This window comes from Lepidochelys kempii, chromosome 6, assembly GCF_965140265.1.
Source record: "Lepidochelys kempii isolate rLepKem1 chromosome 6, rLepKem1.hap2, whole genome shotgun sequence".
Taxonomy (NCBI): Eukaryota; Metazoa; Chordata; order Testudines; family Cheloniidae; genus Lepidochelys; species Lepidochelys kempii.
In genome coordinates this window covers 95,079,089-95,095,247 of record NC_133261.1, presented here as the reverse complement: position 1 = coordinate 95,095,247, position 16,159 = coordinate 95,079,089, and the positions used below count along the sequence as shown (strand labels likewise).

Below are 16,159 nucleotides of genomic sequence, written 5' to 3'. Positions count from 1 at the left end.
AGTAAGGACTTTAGGGCTGGTCTTACTAGTGATTCTAGACCTGTCCTGGATGGAACACACAGACCAGGGTCACATAGTGAAGGTCTTCTCCGATGTTATTTGAAGTGGCAACTCACTCAATAAGCCCCAAGCTGGTAACTATCAGTTTATAGTAGCCAGGTTGGCAGCAAAAGCCAGGAAAATGAAGGCCACCTCTAGCTAAGCACATTTTCAGACAGAATAGAAATCTCTCAAATCCACAGAGTTCTTTCATGTAAACTCCAGCCCTTTCCAAAATTAGGTAGGGAGGTCGGTGGGGTTCAAAGACTTCAACACTAGAAACAAGACTTCTAACTAAGAACATACCTTCTAGAAATAATGTGCCTCCTGACATGAGACAATGTCATGACACTCTCATAAAAATAGTCTGCACTCCAAGCGACTCACCTTAAGCAAGAGACAGCTGCTTGCCTCTCTGCCCTTTGTGGTAGCGTGGGGAAGCGGCGCTCCCAGAGAGGATATTATTAATATAGGAGGGCCTAGTGTGTCAGGGCCCTGCAGTCTGCAAGTGTAATTTAATATAACACACGTCACTTCTAAACAGACCTGTGCTTGAACGCAGTGCAAAACCTGTGTGTGAAAAGGTCAAAACAGCATTTGGACTCAGGATCGCCAGACACAGCTTAGTTATCTGGATAGAAAAATCCTGTATTAACTGCTTTGAAACAAATAAAGAAACAAAACTCCTTTCCCCAGCTCTGGTTTTCAATTAGCAGGAAAGCACAATTCTGGGAGGTGAAATACATCTTCCTTCAAAGCTCCATTGTAATGGACAAGGGTCATTGCATTTCTTAGTAGCATTAAGTATAGACTCGCCAATGCATTCTGGGCACACATCTCAACTGTTCCTCACTACAGACCCGCACTGTCCTCTCTATCCCACACTCATCTCACATCCACTGACATAAATTATTGACATCAAAAATGCTTAATCATAAAGGTGAAGTTATAGACATCACTGATGCTAAAAGAAATCTTTCACATATGATGCTTCCAGTAACATGATTTTCCCATGTCAATCATGTTGGCTACTGATTCCACATTGTATTCCATGCCTGGCCCTTTACAGATTGAGAAGTGTGACTGTGGGTCTCTCACTCTCTCTCTAGTTTTAAAGATCTTTCCAGATTTCCTAGGCCCTTTAGATGAACCACACATGAAAACACTTGTAGTCATACTCTAAGTAATTGAGCAAAGGGACCATCTAGGTGTGGCATTAGGAGTAGATGATATCTTAGCAACTGTCAAGCCCCTATATACTACATGGCAAGTTGGACTTAAATACTGCCACAAGTTCCTTGGATTTGGCAGCGCTCTATGTTAGACTGGAAATTCTGCAGCAGCTTCAGATACATTGTGAAATGAAGGTTTTTCAATTACTTAAATAGGAAAATGAATACTACAATCAGGACAGAAGCCCCATACCTAATAGCAAGTGTAGCAACTTTGTAGCTATCTTCGTTTTTATACTGGGCTTGTCAATGTAGTACCTCAGTGCTAATGTGTTCTCTCAGGTGGCTCTATCTTACCCTAGTTGAAGAATGAATTTGCTTTCTTAGATCTTTTCCATCTCTTGTCTCTGTGGTTGTTCGTGGTGCTGCCAAATTTGCCAGCACTAATGATGAGACTTGTGAGTCATAATTACCACAAGGCATCCGAAAACCACAGCTGGAGCTGCTGAAAACTACAGCTGGAGATGCGGCCCAAGTAGAAGAGGAGTATTTCTCCCCACCCTCGCCACACAAATAACACAACTTAAGCTGACAGAACCAAACAACTCTGCCCAAAGTGGGGAAAAGGAGAGCCATCTTGTGCCATGATAGCAATAAACTGGCCTGCTCCTGAATGTAATAGAAGTACATATTGACTTTTATCTTCCTTTCAGTGGGTTGAGTGAAGTGTCAAGAGTTATTGCTTTAATAACAGCAAAGATGAGGCCATTTGTTGTGGTACGTGTGTACCCAGGAAATCACTGCTTTAACCATCTTTTAGAGGCATTTCCACACTTTATTAAATCTCCTTGATGCCTTTTCAGCACACAGTGGTCTCAACTGGCCTAGTGAACTGTGGTGTAGATTAGGCAGGCAGCTTTCTGGGATATTTCTCCTTCAAGTGGGGTAGGATTGTTTCCATCTCTGCTCAACTCACATAAAGTCCAATTCTGACCTCAGTTATGCTGATGTAAATCTGTATAATTCAACTGAGGTCCATAAATTATGGCAGATCTCCACTGGAGCACAGTAACTGAGCACAGACGTTACTCTCCTGGACATGAAATCATACAAAGCCTTCCTTTAAAATTAGAGCTAGACACAGAGAAGAGAGAGTCCTAATTCCTTCACAATTTACAACAAACATCAACTAGACTTGGGATAATTTCCCCTCATGTAGTTGAGACTTTATATTTCATGCACCAGTGTTTGAGGCTAATAACTCAATTAATCCACCAACCTGCTGCTGCCTGGATTTCTAGAATGCCAAGGGGGCCGGTACAGTGTTAAGCCTGAGCTTGGGTTTAATCACTTTTAATTGAATAGGAGTAAATGCCACTGCAAAGATAATACTTCCAGCATAGGTAAGTAGATGATTTTCATGTTTTCTCATCATACATGACCAAGATTAGATGAAAAATTAAGAGAATGAAAATATAGACGAAAGAATAACCAGTCATTGATTAAACCTTCTGAATCAGTTAGAGAAAGCAGGGGATATTATATCACCAGTTCCGACAGCCCTGGATTTCATTAAACCTGCATTTCCCAAAACCCACCAACATTAATGCCCAAGGAAAGCTGTCTCAAAGAAGCAGGTGTAATCAGTGTAGGATATTATCTGTTTGGACAATAACACACCTACCTCACTCCTTTCGCTAATCAAACACTCTCGTTAAAATCACGGGCCAGATTCTTAGCCAGTGTAAATTGGTTTTGCACAGCTGAAGTCAATGGAAATATGTTATTTTCATCTGCTGTGGGTCTGGCCCCATATATAGTATAAAGCTAAATTCCCTTACCTGTGTTATTAACATCATCATAGATTACTGAAAGAATTCATAAAAATCTAATTCACTTTTCAACATCAGTGTTGGTTGTTTACATTTTACCGTTTACTCAGTGTAGAGTCAGACCATGAGCAAACAAGACTGTTCATCAGTTTCTAATCCATTCCACACTCAGGCTCTGACACAAGAACAAAATTGCTGCAATTTTTTGGGTTACAAACACTACATCAGGACAGTTAAATCTGAACAAAAAACAGTTTCCAGTGGATTTTTTTAAACTCAAATTTTATGAGAAAGGATTCTGTGGGTCACGGAGTTTAGAAAAGCTTGTTTCTACAACACCTAAATTCTGCAGGAAATTGATCTGACAGTGCCCCTTTCACATTATCTAATAGAATGCTGTAAGATTAGCATGAATGTCTCGCTCTGAATGCTATAATCATTTGCTTTTTTCCACATTAAGAACTTCACCACTGCAGCAATACCTATGGCAATAATAATAAACAATAATCTATTCACATCCCATTAGGCTTTTGAAATTCCTTTAAGTGTAATTTTTTCCCCCACACATCAACTTGGAGACAACATGGCCCAAATCATATTCTCATCTACACTGCTGCAGCGTCGCTGGTATAAATAGAGTTGCACCAGTCTGACAGTAGAATTTGTACTCACTGTTACATGATACCCAGTAATAATTCAGAAGTTTCTGTTAGTTCACCAAAGCAGAAAGGAGCCCATTTCTGTGTTGGTTTTTACTCTGTACAACCTCATGAAAGTCAACAGAGTTATATGGCCTATAACTCAGTGCAGAATTTGGTCCAAGGGGCTTAACTAACAGGTTAACTAAACAAGGACATATAAATAAAAATCTGATCAAATGGCTCACCTGGATGCTGGGTGGGGAGCGGTTTTTTCGGGTAGTTGTGGTGGCCATGGTTGTGGTGGTTTCCATGACTGTGGTAGACATTTCTGGTGGCATGGAGGTTGTGGGTGTTGTTCCAAGGATGGACGGGACTTCTCCAACCAGCCGGACACTTCCGTTGATTTTAATATTGGGGTTGTTCTCTGCTGCCATGTTCAGCACTTTCAAGCCATTGTAATAGAGACCGGAGAGCTGGCCTTGGAAGGGACGCCCTCTGTCCTTCCCTCCAATGGCTATTTGCGCCTGGGTGTTGAAGATCGTTAACTGTCGTCCTAGTGAAGGGGGGTGAATAAATTATTGCCAGACATTTCCCCCCTTCTTTACTATATAATGAGTCCTGGCCAGAGTGGACTGAATATAAGAGCAGGTTCCCCAGTGGCAGTGGTGGAGGCTGTTGGGTGGAAATGCAGTGCTTCAAATTTCTGTCTCAGACTCATTAATAGTAGAGATGGGCCTGAACACTGGCTCTAGAACCTCTCACTCTCACCTCCATACATGCAACTAAACTCTGGGGAAGTTTGGACCCAAACATAGATCTGGATCCAAACTTTGAGATGTTGGCCCATCTTTCATTACAAGCAGTGTTTTAATCTGGTTAGTCTCCTCTAGTAGCTTTTGGAGACTGCAAACCAACCCAGATGATAAAATCTCTCTAGGCTTAGCCCAATATATATATACATACATATATCTTTGATCCCTGAATGGTCAATGGGAAGGAGACCTGTGAACAGACAGGAAAGGGTAAGATACAGAGATGCTCTAAGAGAAGCTGATCTTTGGACTGCATGGGGAATTTAGAATAGCTGAATGCAAGAGTCTGGGTCTGGAATATAGTTATCAGGAATCTAAAAGTTGGAAACACCAAACATGGACATTTCTGGTGCTATGAAAGAGCAAAGTTCTTTAAATAGTGAACAATATAGTAATTAAGGTGATTAATCCTCACAACTCCCCTGTGAGGTAGCTCAGTCTTAATCCCATTTTTATAGATGGTGAAGTTCAGGCCTAGATGGGTTAAGTGACTTGCCCAAGGTCACACAAGGTGCGTCAGGTATGGATTTCATATCATGTTTACAGAAGGAATGTACCTATTCAGAATGGACCCTAGAAGCAGCTGCCAATTCTCCTAATCCCACAGACCATTCAAGTGATGTCCAGACAAAATTGATTCATAAATATGGCGCACTTTTCCATTCTGCACTGGGTTGACTAAATTAAAGCCATGATTGTTCTGTCCAGTGCAAACAAAAGGTTTATGTCATGTCACTCTCTGTGTGAGGTTTGGGGGCATGCCAATGGAATCTGCTGAATTAACAGGGAACCAGACTGGCCAGAGCTCAGGAGGGTATCAAAGTAGAGTCAAATCAATTATTACTGGATTGTTCAATTACGTTTTCCCTCCACCACCCCTTTCTTACAATGATATGTGCACACATCCCCATCCCTTCCTTCTTCCCTCTCTCACTCACCACTTTCTTTCTCTAGTCCAACCTGATAAGTGCAGAATGTAGTAGAGCATAGCCTATATCCCACTGTTCATTCCTTCAAAGCCAGTGGTTAAAGTAGATCAAAATAGGAGGGGGAGCTCACCAATTTTGGTGGTCGTCGTGACGGGTCTTGAAGTCAAGTGGTGATGCGGTGTTGCATCATCTTATGGTGACGGGATGGACCATGGGGAAGAGAATGGGGACAAGAGAAGAAATGTATCTGAAAGGAGTTCCTGCCCTCAAGGAGGTGCGCTAGCCAGCCAAGCAAAAGTGTATGTGTATGTGTAATGTATGGAGTTGTGGGGGCAGGGTGCACATCCCTAGTGCTCCCCACCCCCATACCTACAAATATCAACATTTAGACTTGACCAGGATGGAGGATCTGTACTGATGTAAAATCAAAAAAATAAAAATGGAGGAAGCACTGCGTCTTTCCCCTGGAAAATGTTGAAATACCTGATGCATTTTCCTGCATTTCAGGAGATTTTAACTTACCAGAGGCAAGTTATGTTCCATTAAAACATCAACAAACATGCACCAAAACCACAGGCCCCCACAGTGTAAAACCAAAGTAGCTTATCCCCTCTCCTATCTCAAAGCATACTGGGTTCCCGTGAGCATCTCCTATCAAAATGCAGCTCTCTCAAGCCCCCTCTTTGTTTTCAAACACTCCCCTGAGATCGAGTGCAAACAATAATGCACATTTCGGCATCAAAAGACAGGGTACAACCGTTTATATTCTTGTGACTTACTGCATCCCTTGAGTTTTCTTTTCTTCCTTATTTTATGTCACTCCACTCGTTCCATTAGTGTTTCAGTTTCCCTGTGATTACCTGTTCCTTCCTTGTTCAATCTATCACTCTGCTCTGCATCCCTTCTCCTCTCTCTCATATTCTCTCAATTTCTCATTATGTTCCCTCCCATGCTGCCCTTTCCTCCCTCCCCACCAGGGCCGGTGCAACCACTAGGTGAACTAGGCGGTCGCCTAGGGCACCACGTGGTTGGGGGCGCCAAAAAGCGGTGCCCCGGATCGGCAGGGAGGAGCCGCCTTCCAGAGGCACCGGAGAGCCAGAATGTCGGCTTGTGAGCCCCAGCCATGGAGGAGCTGGCGCGGTGCAGGCGGGCAGCAGCCCTGCAAAGGCAGTGGTGCCGCTAGCGGGGAGCAGCCACGCCCCCCGCCCCTGCTGCGGCCCTTTGCCCTCCTCCTCCCGGGGGCTCCTGTAGGCTGCAGCAGATGCATGCGGACGGCAGCCCCCCGTGTGTCCCCCGGCTTCCCCCTCACAACACTCGGCTTCTGCGGCTCCTGGGCGTGTGAGCTGCCACCGCCCCTCCCGCTGCCTCAGCTCTCTGCGGGGGAGGGGCTGGGTGCACGGCAGCCTGGCAGCATGTTTTGCCTCCACGTGGAGCCAGCCTCTGACTGGCATAATGGGCATGGTAAGGGGAGTCCCGGCCAGGAGGCAATCAGGGAACAGGGGGAAGGTTGGATGGGTCAGGAGTTCTGGGGGGGCTGTGGAGAGGGATCGGAGCAGTCAGGGGACAGGGAGCAGGGGGGTTAGATGGGTTGGGAGTTCTGGGGGTCCTGTCAGGGGGCAGGGAGTGGTTGGATAGGGCATGGGAGTCCCGGGGGTCTGTCTGGGGGTGGGGGGGTGGATAAGGGTTGGGGCTGTCAGGGGACAAAGAACAGGGAGGCTTAGCTAGGGGGGTTGTTCTGGGGGGCAGTTGGGGCAAGGGTCCCAGGAGGGGGCAGTCAGGGGACAAGGAGCGGGAGAGGGGGTTGGGAGTTCTGAGGGGGGCAGTCAGGGGGTGGGAAGTGGGAGGGAGTGGATGGGGCAGGGCTCTCCCCCCATCCTCTTTTTTGATTGTTGAAATATGGTAACCCTAGGTGAGGGTGGAGGTGGGGGGCGCACGGGAGCCAGCCCCCCTGCGCCGCGCCGGCTCCTCCATGGCTGGGGCTCGCCACCACCACAAGCGGAACGCTCTGGCTCTCCGGTGCCTCCGGAAGGTGGCTCCTCCCTGCCGAGCTGCTGCAGTGGCCCAAGCTCGGCAAAGCCAGTGAGTGGACTCGGGGCAGGGGCTGCCGGGGTAGGGTGGGGAGGGCTCGCGGGGGGGTGGGCACCCTCTAGGGGAGTTCAGGGGGCAGGGAGGGGGGAACCTGGTGTGGGGAGCAGCCCCTGGGCACAGCTGGCCCCTGGGGTCTATAAGGGCTCATTGAGATTTGCCCCTCAATGAACCAATGTGCGGGGGGCATGAGATGCAAGTTTCGCCTAGGGCGCAAAATATCATTGCACCTGCCCTGCTCCCCACTCACTTCCATCCTGTGACACCAATGCTTAATTTGTGCCAGGGCTGAGCTCCGGCACCCCTAGGTTTGGCAATTTATAGCCCTGACTCCTCTGGGTTTGCCGCATCAGTTATAAAAGTAAAAAAAAATGCTTGAGCCCTAGGCACCTAATTGCTTGAGCCCCAGCACTTGTTTCATTACAAATTAAGCACCACATTCTTCCCTTTGCCCTTCCCCTCAGAGTGGAGTGCCTGGAGGGATAAAAGAGATGACAGGGCCATTTTGCTATGCTTGAGATATTGTCCTCCTGTAATGGAGGGAGAGCTGATGAGGGACCAGCTGTTTCCATTTCTAACCCCTTCATACCATGCAGCAGGGAACCAGGGTCTCCTTTTTCCTCTATCAACCTGGAGGGAAGGTAAGGGGGCTGGTGAGAAGGCAGATCTGACTGTAGTAGAGACAGATAGGGGCCATCACTTCTCTTATCAGGTGTCGCTGTTTCTTCCCTCAAGTGGTGGAAGACCCAGCCATTTCCTCAGCCAGTCCCCAGCTCTTCCTGCTGTTCCCATTTCAGATTTTCATGCGTGGTGAGTCCTTGGTGCCCCCACAAGTGATGAGAGGTAGCTGAGCTCCCCGATCCAGGAAGATGAAGAGAAGTGGAGTGCTCTCTCTATGCTTTTAGTAGAGGAGGGTAGCTGGACTCCCCAATGCTCTCCTTTTACTTTAACCCATGCCCATAACACATCCTTACGACTGTCTAGGATAGCTCCATTTTCTTGTCAGAGACAACGAATCACCACACAAATGTTGACACATATTCTCCCGTCTTCACCACTTCTCAGTTCTCTCTGCCCTCTAATATTCTAGGAACATCTACCACATGGGCATGGCCCCAGGCCAGTAAAGTATAAACTTTATTGTGGTTTTTTTTTTTTTTAATAATGAGCTCTTCTAGTCCAAGAGCTGAACACAATGCATGCAGCTACTACCGAACACAGCACTGGTACTAAAGCTGTGCTTGCTAAAAGGACAATCACTTGTTGGGTTTCTCTATGAAGAGTCATTCCTAAATCATAACTCTGGTGTGAGGTGTCTGTACTTGAATGAGCATAAAGGAAACAAGTGGATGAAATTAATGAAAAATGTCCAAAAGATGAAATATGCAGAATTCCAGAGCCATGCCAGACCTCCCTTCTTCTAGTTTATCTATGGCTTGATTCTGCAATACTTATTCACACTGAGTAGAACTAACTCTCACAAATTGTCCTATTGACTCCAAAGACCTGACTCACCTGAATAAGTGCTACTCAATGTGAGTAAGGGTTGCAGACTTGGATCCTTATTTTCCACCTAGCTCTCGACTTGTTAGGCTTTTCTTATTAATAGGGGTTGCAAAAGTGGCAAATGTATGTTAAAATTTTCAAATTGTTGTGTAAAACTTTGCACAACTCAAGGTTTTATGTCTCAGTGAACAATTTGTTCACTCTCTCATTTTGATTTCTATGCTCACCAAGAAAATTCTTATGAAGAATTTCCCCCTTTCAGTGTTAGTGAAACCTTAGGCAACAGTATCTGTTCCATAACACTAAGTCAGAGTTTGGGGGCATTATTAAAAAGCCTAATTCACAGGAGCAGGAACTGCTCATGCAAGTAGGACCATTCAACTCAATGAGATTACTCATATGAGTAAGAATTATTTTTGTGAGCAAGGATTTGCAGGATCAGTCCTTTTGTCATGGTGCTTATAGCTACTTCTCTTCCTCACCTGGCCAAACCCTTGAACACTAGCAGGCTCAAATGCATTCTGTTGACCAACTCTGGTCTTGTTATCAATATATGCATTGAGAAGATTAAGCCCAGTTCTCCAATCCTTACTCACATGAATAATCCCAGTAAAGTCAGCTGTATTCAGGTGTTACTAGGTCTACTCATGTGAATACAGTTTGTAAGATAGGGTGCTTTTTATTAGATTTTTTAAAATCCAGTTTATAAAACTAAAAATTAAAAACCAATATAAACATGAATACTTTTCTCCCTTTGGTGACACGGGACAGTAGCTTTAACTCTTATAGTAGATGAACATCCAGAAAGGTTCTATATTATATTGTTTCTCCAAGAATGAACTATATGATCATTCTGAATAAAGTAACAGTGCTATCAAATCAGCACCACATCTACGGCAATTTTTAGAAATTCATGCTAATTAAAAATTGTTTAATCTTACCTTATTCATGCCAAGAATTCACATCTGGCAGAGAGCTATTCTATATGCTGTTTCTTTGATCAATCTATCCATCCATCAATTTATCATGCTGTATTTTGATAGCTATTTACCCTTTCACTCATCATCTTTACAAGGGCTTCTGACAAACGGCTTTCTTGATACATTAGGAGATGGATAGATGACCGGGTGGATGACTGAGTGGGTAAATGAATGGACGAGTGGATGGGTGAATGGTTACTTATTAAATCTTTCCACTTAGTGGTAACCATGTTATTTAAAAGGATACATCCATCTTGGCATGGTGGAACAAAACTGTATTCTATCGTTGTCACGCTGTCACAGTGCACGATGTCTTTATATCACACCAATTGCCAAGACTCAATTTTCTTTTATGTTAACAAAAACATTATATATCCTTCTAGCACAAACACGCCCCATGTCCGGGTTTGCCTGGGTTCTCCGAGACCAACTAGCTTAGACCCCGTTGCCCTTTTGTGATTGTCTTTTAACAAAGCATTGTCATCCACAGAATAGCAAACCCCAGGTCAAAACTTTGGGATGGTTTACAAATGAAAACGCCTTGGCATGCTTAAAAGCTCAGACTTGGAGAAGCAAGGGCATAAAATAAAGGATTCAAAGAAAAACCAAAAGATTAAGTAAACAAAACAAGGACAGGTTTCTCAAGCACATGAGCTGCATCACGGAGTCGGACATGCATCTGTTTTAACAAAAGTGAGGCAATCGTTGTCTTTAGTGTTAAAAGGACTTTATCAATTTAAAATTATTGAAACAAAATTATCCACTTTTTAATGTTAAACTTTAATTTTTTTAATCAGCTCAAGCAAATTAACAGGGTAACTCGTTGAGACTCAGTGAGCATTTTCTCAACACTATTATCTCATTCTCTCTTTGTTAGTTGGCTCAAATGAAATATTCGGTAAACCCGCACTGGCTAAGAGATCTATCCACCTTAATTGACCTCCTCCCACTGCTCTTAATGGGTTAACATTGCTTTACAAATATTTTTGCTATAGTCACACAATGCACAGGGAGGTCTCCAATCCTGTGTGGTGGGGAATGCTGTCAGGTCTCAGTGAAGTCAATGAGAGCTGAATGTGCACAGCACTTTGCAGGATCAGACCCTTAGCATGAAAATATTTTAATTGCAGTTAGCAAAGTTCCTCTAGTCCCCAACACTATTCAGGCTGGTGAGAGCAATTCGCTAAACCCCTGAGATAAGGAAGTGCAAAATTCCTAAAGGGTATTTATCCATCTTACAGTATATTGCTTTTCTTCTTTGGAGTATTTTGGTAAAATCTGTAGTCTGAATCAACACAGAAAATGCTAGATTTGAGTCCAACCATCACCCCCTTTTATCAGCAGGAATTTCTTTAAAGGAAACCAGAGAAGATTTTTGTTCTGCTTTTCCTAAACTTCAGGGCATTTCGACTGTTATAAGTTATTTTTAGCATCACATTTAGGCTGCAAGGAGGAGATATGATTGTCTCTTAATCTCCAATATATCATCAAGGGCCTGATCCAAAGCCCAATGAAGTCAATGTGACTAATTCCATTGGCTTTAACAGGCTTTGAAATAGGTCTTAAGTGCATGAAATAATTTCCACCCCTCCACAAATTACTGGTATAGAACCAGATTCTATGCTGTTACAGAGCCCATTTCAGCAAATCCCTTAAGCACATGCTTAAATCTCTGAAGTCAAGGGGAGTCAAGCATGCACTTAAGTGCTTTGATGAACTGGGGCCGTGTACCCATACATGGAAATCTATAGGGTTGCCTGGGGTGTAAGTTAGAGAAGAATTTGTCCCATAAATTACAAAAATAAAATAAGAAAAATGTTAAAACTGCACTTCAAAGCCCTTCAAGTTTAACATAAAAAGACAGAACAATCTGTCTCTGTCTCCTTTATTTTAGTTTAAATGAAAATGTTAATACAATGTTTTCCCTACAACATTTTTTAAAATTGTTAATTATGTTAAAACAATTAAGAGACATGCAGCTGTAACTGCAAGCCACACTAATGAAAGAAAAATCTTACAGGATGCGGTTTAACAACTGGGTTTGAAAAAACTTTTAAGAAAACTTTGATAATAAAAATATAGATGTAGTTTAAAAACAACTTAAAATAGGAAGATCATGCAGTGGTTAAATTGCCATAATACATGTTGTTGCATTTTGTTTTGTTTTAAGCGGTTCCTGAATTTTTGCTTGTTTGTCGTTACTTTTGATAGCAAGCTTAGAATTCCGTCCCTTTAACTTAATTTTAATAGCAATGTATTATAGCATGATTTATCAACATATGGCAGGTGGATGCTGACACAAATTATAATGAAAATTAAAACAACCATTTATGCAGCAGGCGATTATCATTTAAGAAACATTTATTTGCAGGCTTTAAAAATGAGGATTTAGAATCAAATGGGTTTAAAATGAAACTTTTAACAACTGTTACCTTTTTCCTGCAGCCACTCTTCTACGGGCCGGTTATATTTGAAGGGGATTTTCTGTTTTACCATTTGGAACCGTTCACTATCAGTGTTGCCTTTAAAGTTTAAAACACAGCTTAAAAAAAACAATCTGAAAAGTCAATGAAATCATTAAAAAACATCCTAGATTTTTTTTGTTTTGTTTTTATGAATTTATTTAATATAAATAAATGTATATGTAGAAAGAGAGCTTTATCTTCTTTGGTGAGGTGGAGAAAAGTTATTCACTCATTGCTTGGAATTCTGGAAGGATCAAAGTGTTTAAATCTTAAGAAAAAGATCTCGGTCTTTTGTCCACCTTGGTTAAAAGCCACAAATATCTAATTTGCAACGTGAGACACTGGGCTACCTAATGATGTAGGTTGAAAATTTTGAAAAATGTTATGGTCAGACTATAACACTGATGGCAATATATGTGGCACAAGATGTCAATTGCACAGGCATATAGCCTCAAGTGACGTTCTGGACCCTCTTCTAGTTGGTAGGTAAGAAGGTGGATGGGTGGGTGGGAGGGGGAGATATGGGGGCAGTGGGATACATACGGAAAGAGAGAAAAGGGACAGATTTGAGGCAAGACATGTTAAAAGGACACAGCAGAAACAAACTAAGAGGGTCATAGGATGGGGGGAGACAGGAGACATGGGAGGGAAAACAGGAAAGGGAAAGAAGTGGCAACCAAACCTGCATGAAGGCTTGTGCCTACTTACCCAAGGCTTGGGCCTGCACCAATTGAAGTCAATGGGAGTTTTGCAACAAGACGGTCCAATGTGGTGTATTTTAGTGGGGAGCCCTTAACAGTCATAAAGTACAATATAAATAATAAGATGGGCTTAAACCAAACTTTGGATCTGAACTCCCATAACCTTGGGACAAGTCAGATCCAGATCAGAACCTCATGGCTGAGCCCAATCTCCAACACAGGGGAGCAATCAGAGTTTTGCTCATTGTTGTTTCTTCTTCTTCTCCAACCACAACCACTCTGTGACTGCCTTTATTTTTGATTTAATGGTTTTATTTATATTAAGACAATTTGATCAAATAAATGGAATCAAATAGTTCAAGATCAATCTCTCAGGCTTTTGTTTAGGGCTGAAATGCACATACAAAGCAAAAGACCTACATTAAAAAAATATAATAGCAAGCTGCAGGAAGAGCTCATCTCACTGCATTAACACTATTGTTAACTGTAGTGCTATTGCTTCTTTGTTTTTAATAAGCGTAAGTTCAGGAATCAGTAACCACCCTCATGCCCTGGGGTGTATTTGTTTCTAAATACCACGTACCCATCTGTGGTATAAGATAAAGAAGGAATCAGTTAAAATGACTTCATATTTATTTGTTTATTCCAAATCAGATGCTAGACTCTGGTATGGCAATATAAAAACAGGACATTGAAAAATGTGTGACTAACAGCTGGCAAGATGCTCCACCCATTCAACAGCAGATGCCACCGTAAGGGGAGCAGTGACTGTTAAATCACACATGCTCCATAATCCTTCCTGTACATGTGTAGCTTGGAAATGCTAACTGAGTAATGTACTAGCTGCCCTCTGCAGGATAAAATCAGGTAGAAGTGGTTTTCACCAACTACTGTGTGGGAGAGGGGGAGCTACTGTAATAGACATTAACAGGACTTAATCTGACAAAAATTCATGTTTGATATAACAAAGAAGTAACGTTAAGAGAGATTTATAAAAAACTGCAGCTGCATTTCCTTAAATTCAGAGGTAAAGCAGAAAACAACTTGGATTCGATTAACACCTCCAGTCAGAACACTTAACATACAAAAGTCTGGTTTTCAGGTTGGAGCAACGGACAAACTCTCAGCCAGTTGAGCATGAAAAAACCTGCTATGGGGAGATGACTGAGTTAATTCCCTATAGTGACCCTGGGAAGTCAACCATTTCTCTTTTTCCCTGAAGGAAGTCCATTGTGGGCAAGTGTCCTTTCACAAGACTGCTATGAATACTTCTCCCATGGAAGAAACATCTAATTAAGTAGTGGGCCAACACACAGTGCTCTTTGCTGTATCTGCTCCTCTATCCTAGTCTCAGGTGACTAAACTGGACAGGTAAAGTAAAATATTGGAAGTACACTCTATCAATCATGCTTCATATCAGATTAGCACTGTACCATGGTGCCTCAGAATGACTGCAGAGACCGTCAGTTACCTGTATGCATATTCCCAGCACGCCTGAATCATATCAACACCAATAAAGAGTTCAAAAGTCAGTTCTTTACTTTTATGAGCATATCTTCATGAACAGACATCTTAAGCCACATTCAACACTGGGCCTGGGAAATGTCTTGAAGTGCTGAGAGTATATGTACAAGAAACTAAACTAGACAGAAAAATATTCAGCAGCAGAATAAGAGTTTTATGTCTTTACATTAATAAGCATCTGCTGATTAATACAGGCTGAGGTCATTGTCTTAATGCTTCTTTGTCAATCATGGAAGCCAGGTGTTTCTTCAATTTCTTGTTCTAACAGCTAAACTCCTCTGAGAGTCCTCATGCTGGTGGGGCAACTCATACTAAGTCAAGGATGGTAAAGTACGGACTCCTGTGGAGAACTGAGGGAAACAGTCTTGCTGTCCTTGGAAGAGTAGCAACAATGATGAATGTAGACACAGTACACTCTGGACACAATTCGTTTCCTGGTGCAACATTTCTTATGACCAACTAGTAAGGCATTTTGGTTCTTTATCAGGCCTTTCATCAATGCACTATTCTTTTCTCTGCTACTGCATCTGTGCTGTTAGTAATTACGTTTGTGTACAGCAGGTCTTCCTTAAGGGAAATTTGGTTTGCTGCATCCTGAAAGTTTTCTCTGAGAAAGGACTCAGTGTGTACTGAGAGCCTGATACTATATCTATTCTACAGAGGCAATAGGAATTTAGGATGTCCATAGGAGTTGAAGATAAAATTGTATGATTTGACCAGATATTAATTTGCCAAAATCTGAGGGGTGCAAAGCAATTGCAACTCTCATAGGGCTACATAAATTCTGAGATCCTTACTTTTTACTCACTCCTTATTAGGGAAAACTCCCATTGACTTCAGTCAGAGCTGACTCAGTTTTTACTCAGGAAACTTTCCAATAAAGACAAAGGGAGTTTTCCCAGAATAAGGAATCTAAGGATTTGGCCCAGTGGGAGTTACAGGTACTCAGGACCTATTGCCTTTTGCCCCAGTAAATGAAAAAGATGAAGAAAAATTAGTGTCATAGGACATCTCGCTAATGCAGGGCACGGACTGCAAAGACAATTAGGTCAAGCCAGTGTTGGAAGATTTTACTTTGCTACAAAATTGGATTTTATGCTCTCACACTTGAATCATCTTGTGCTTCAAATATCTTCAGGAAGGTAGGAAACTGTTCCAGGAAGAGAGGTTGGCAAAACTCAGATGGAGAGGAAATGGGAAAGGGTAACAGAGTTATAAAGGGTAGACTGGATGAAACTGCTTCTATGATTCAATCCTAGACCTTCCTGAAAACCAGAAAGGGCATAACTATTCCCCACCGCATCTTTAAAGATTTTTTTAAACTCAGGTTTAAGTTTATGTTATTATTATTATTATTATTATTATTTTGTTTTGCAGACATAGCCTCCAATAGTAATATATATGTGAAAAGTCATACCTTTAAAAGCTATGAAAGTGCGAAGGACATTAGAAAATTCAAAATGGTTTAAATTA

At 42.4% G+C, this 16,159-nt stretch overlaps 1 protein-coding gene across 10 annotated transcripts in view; it reads right to left on the bottom strand.

The window, feature by feature from the left end:
- NRXN3 (neurexin 3) overlaps positions 1-16,159 on the bottom strand; it is a 1,402,093-nt gene that overhangs the window by 137,541 nt on the left and 1,248,393 nt on the right. For 5 of the 10 annotated variants that reach the window (XM_073349320.1, XM_073349317.1, XM_073349319.1 and 2 more), the window contains exons 13-15: positions 12,429-12,518; positions 5,556-5,615; positions 3,930-4,237 (exon numbers count right to left, since the gene is read on the bottom strand). In XM_073349320.1, the coding sequence (XP_073205421.1) occupies positions 3,930-4,237; positions 5,556-5,615; positions 12,429-12,518 (458 nt within the window). The remainder of the gene's footprint in view (positions 1-3,929; positions 4,238-5,555; positions 5,616-12,428; positions 12,519-16,159) is intronic. The other 5 variants (XM_073349326.1, XM_073349323.1, XM_073349327.1 and 2 more) reach the window with 1 other exon arrangement.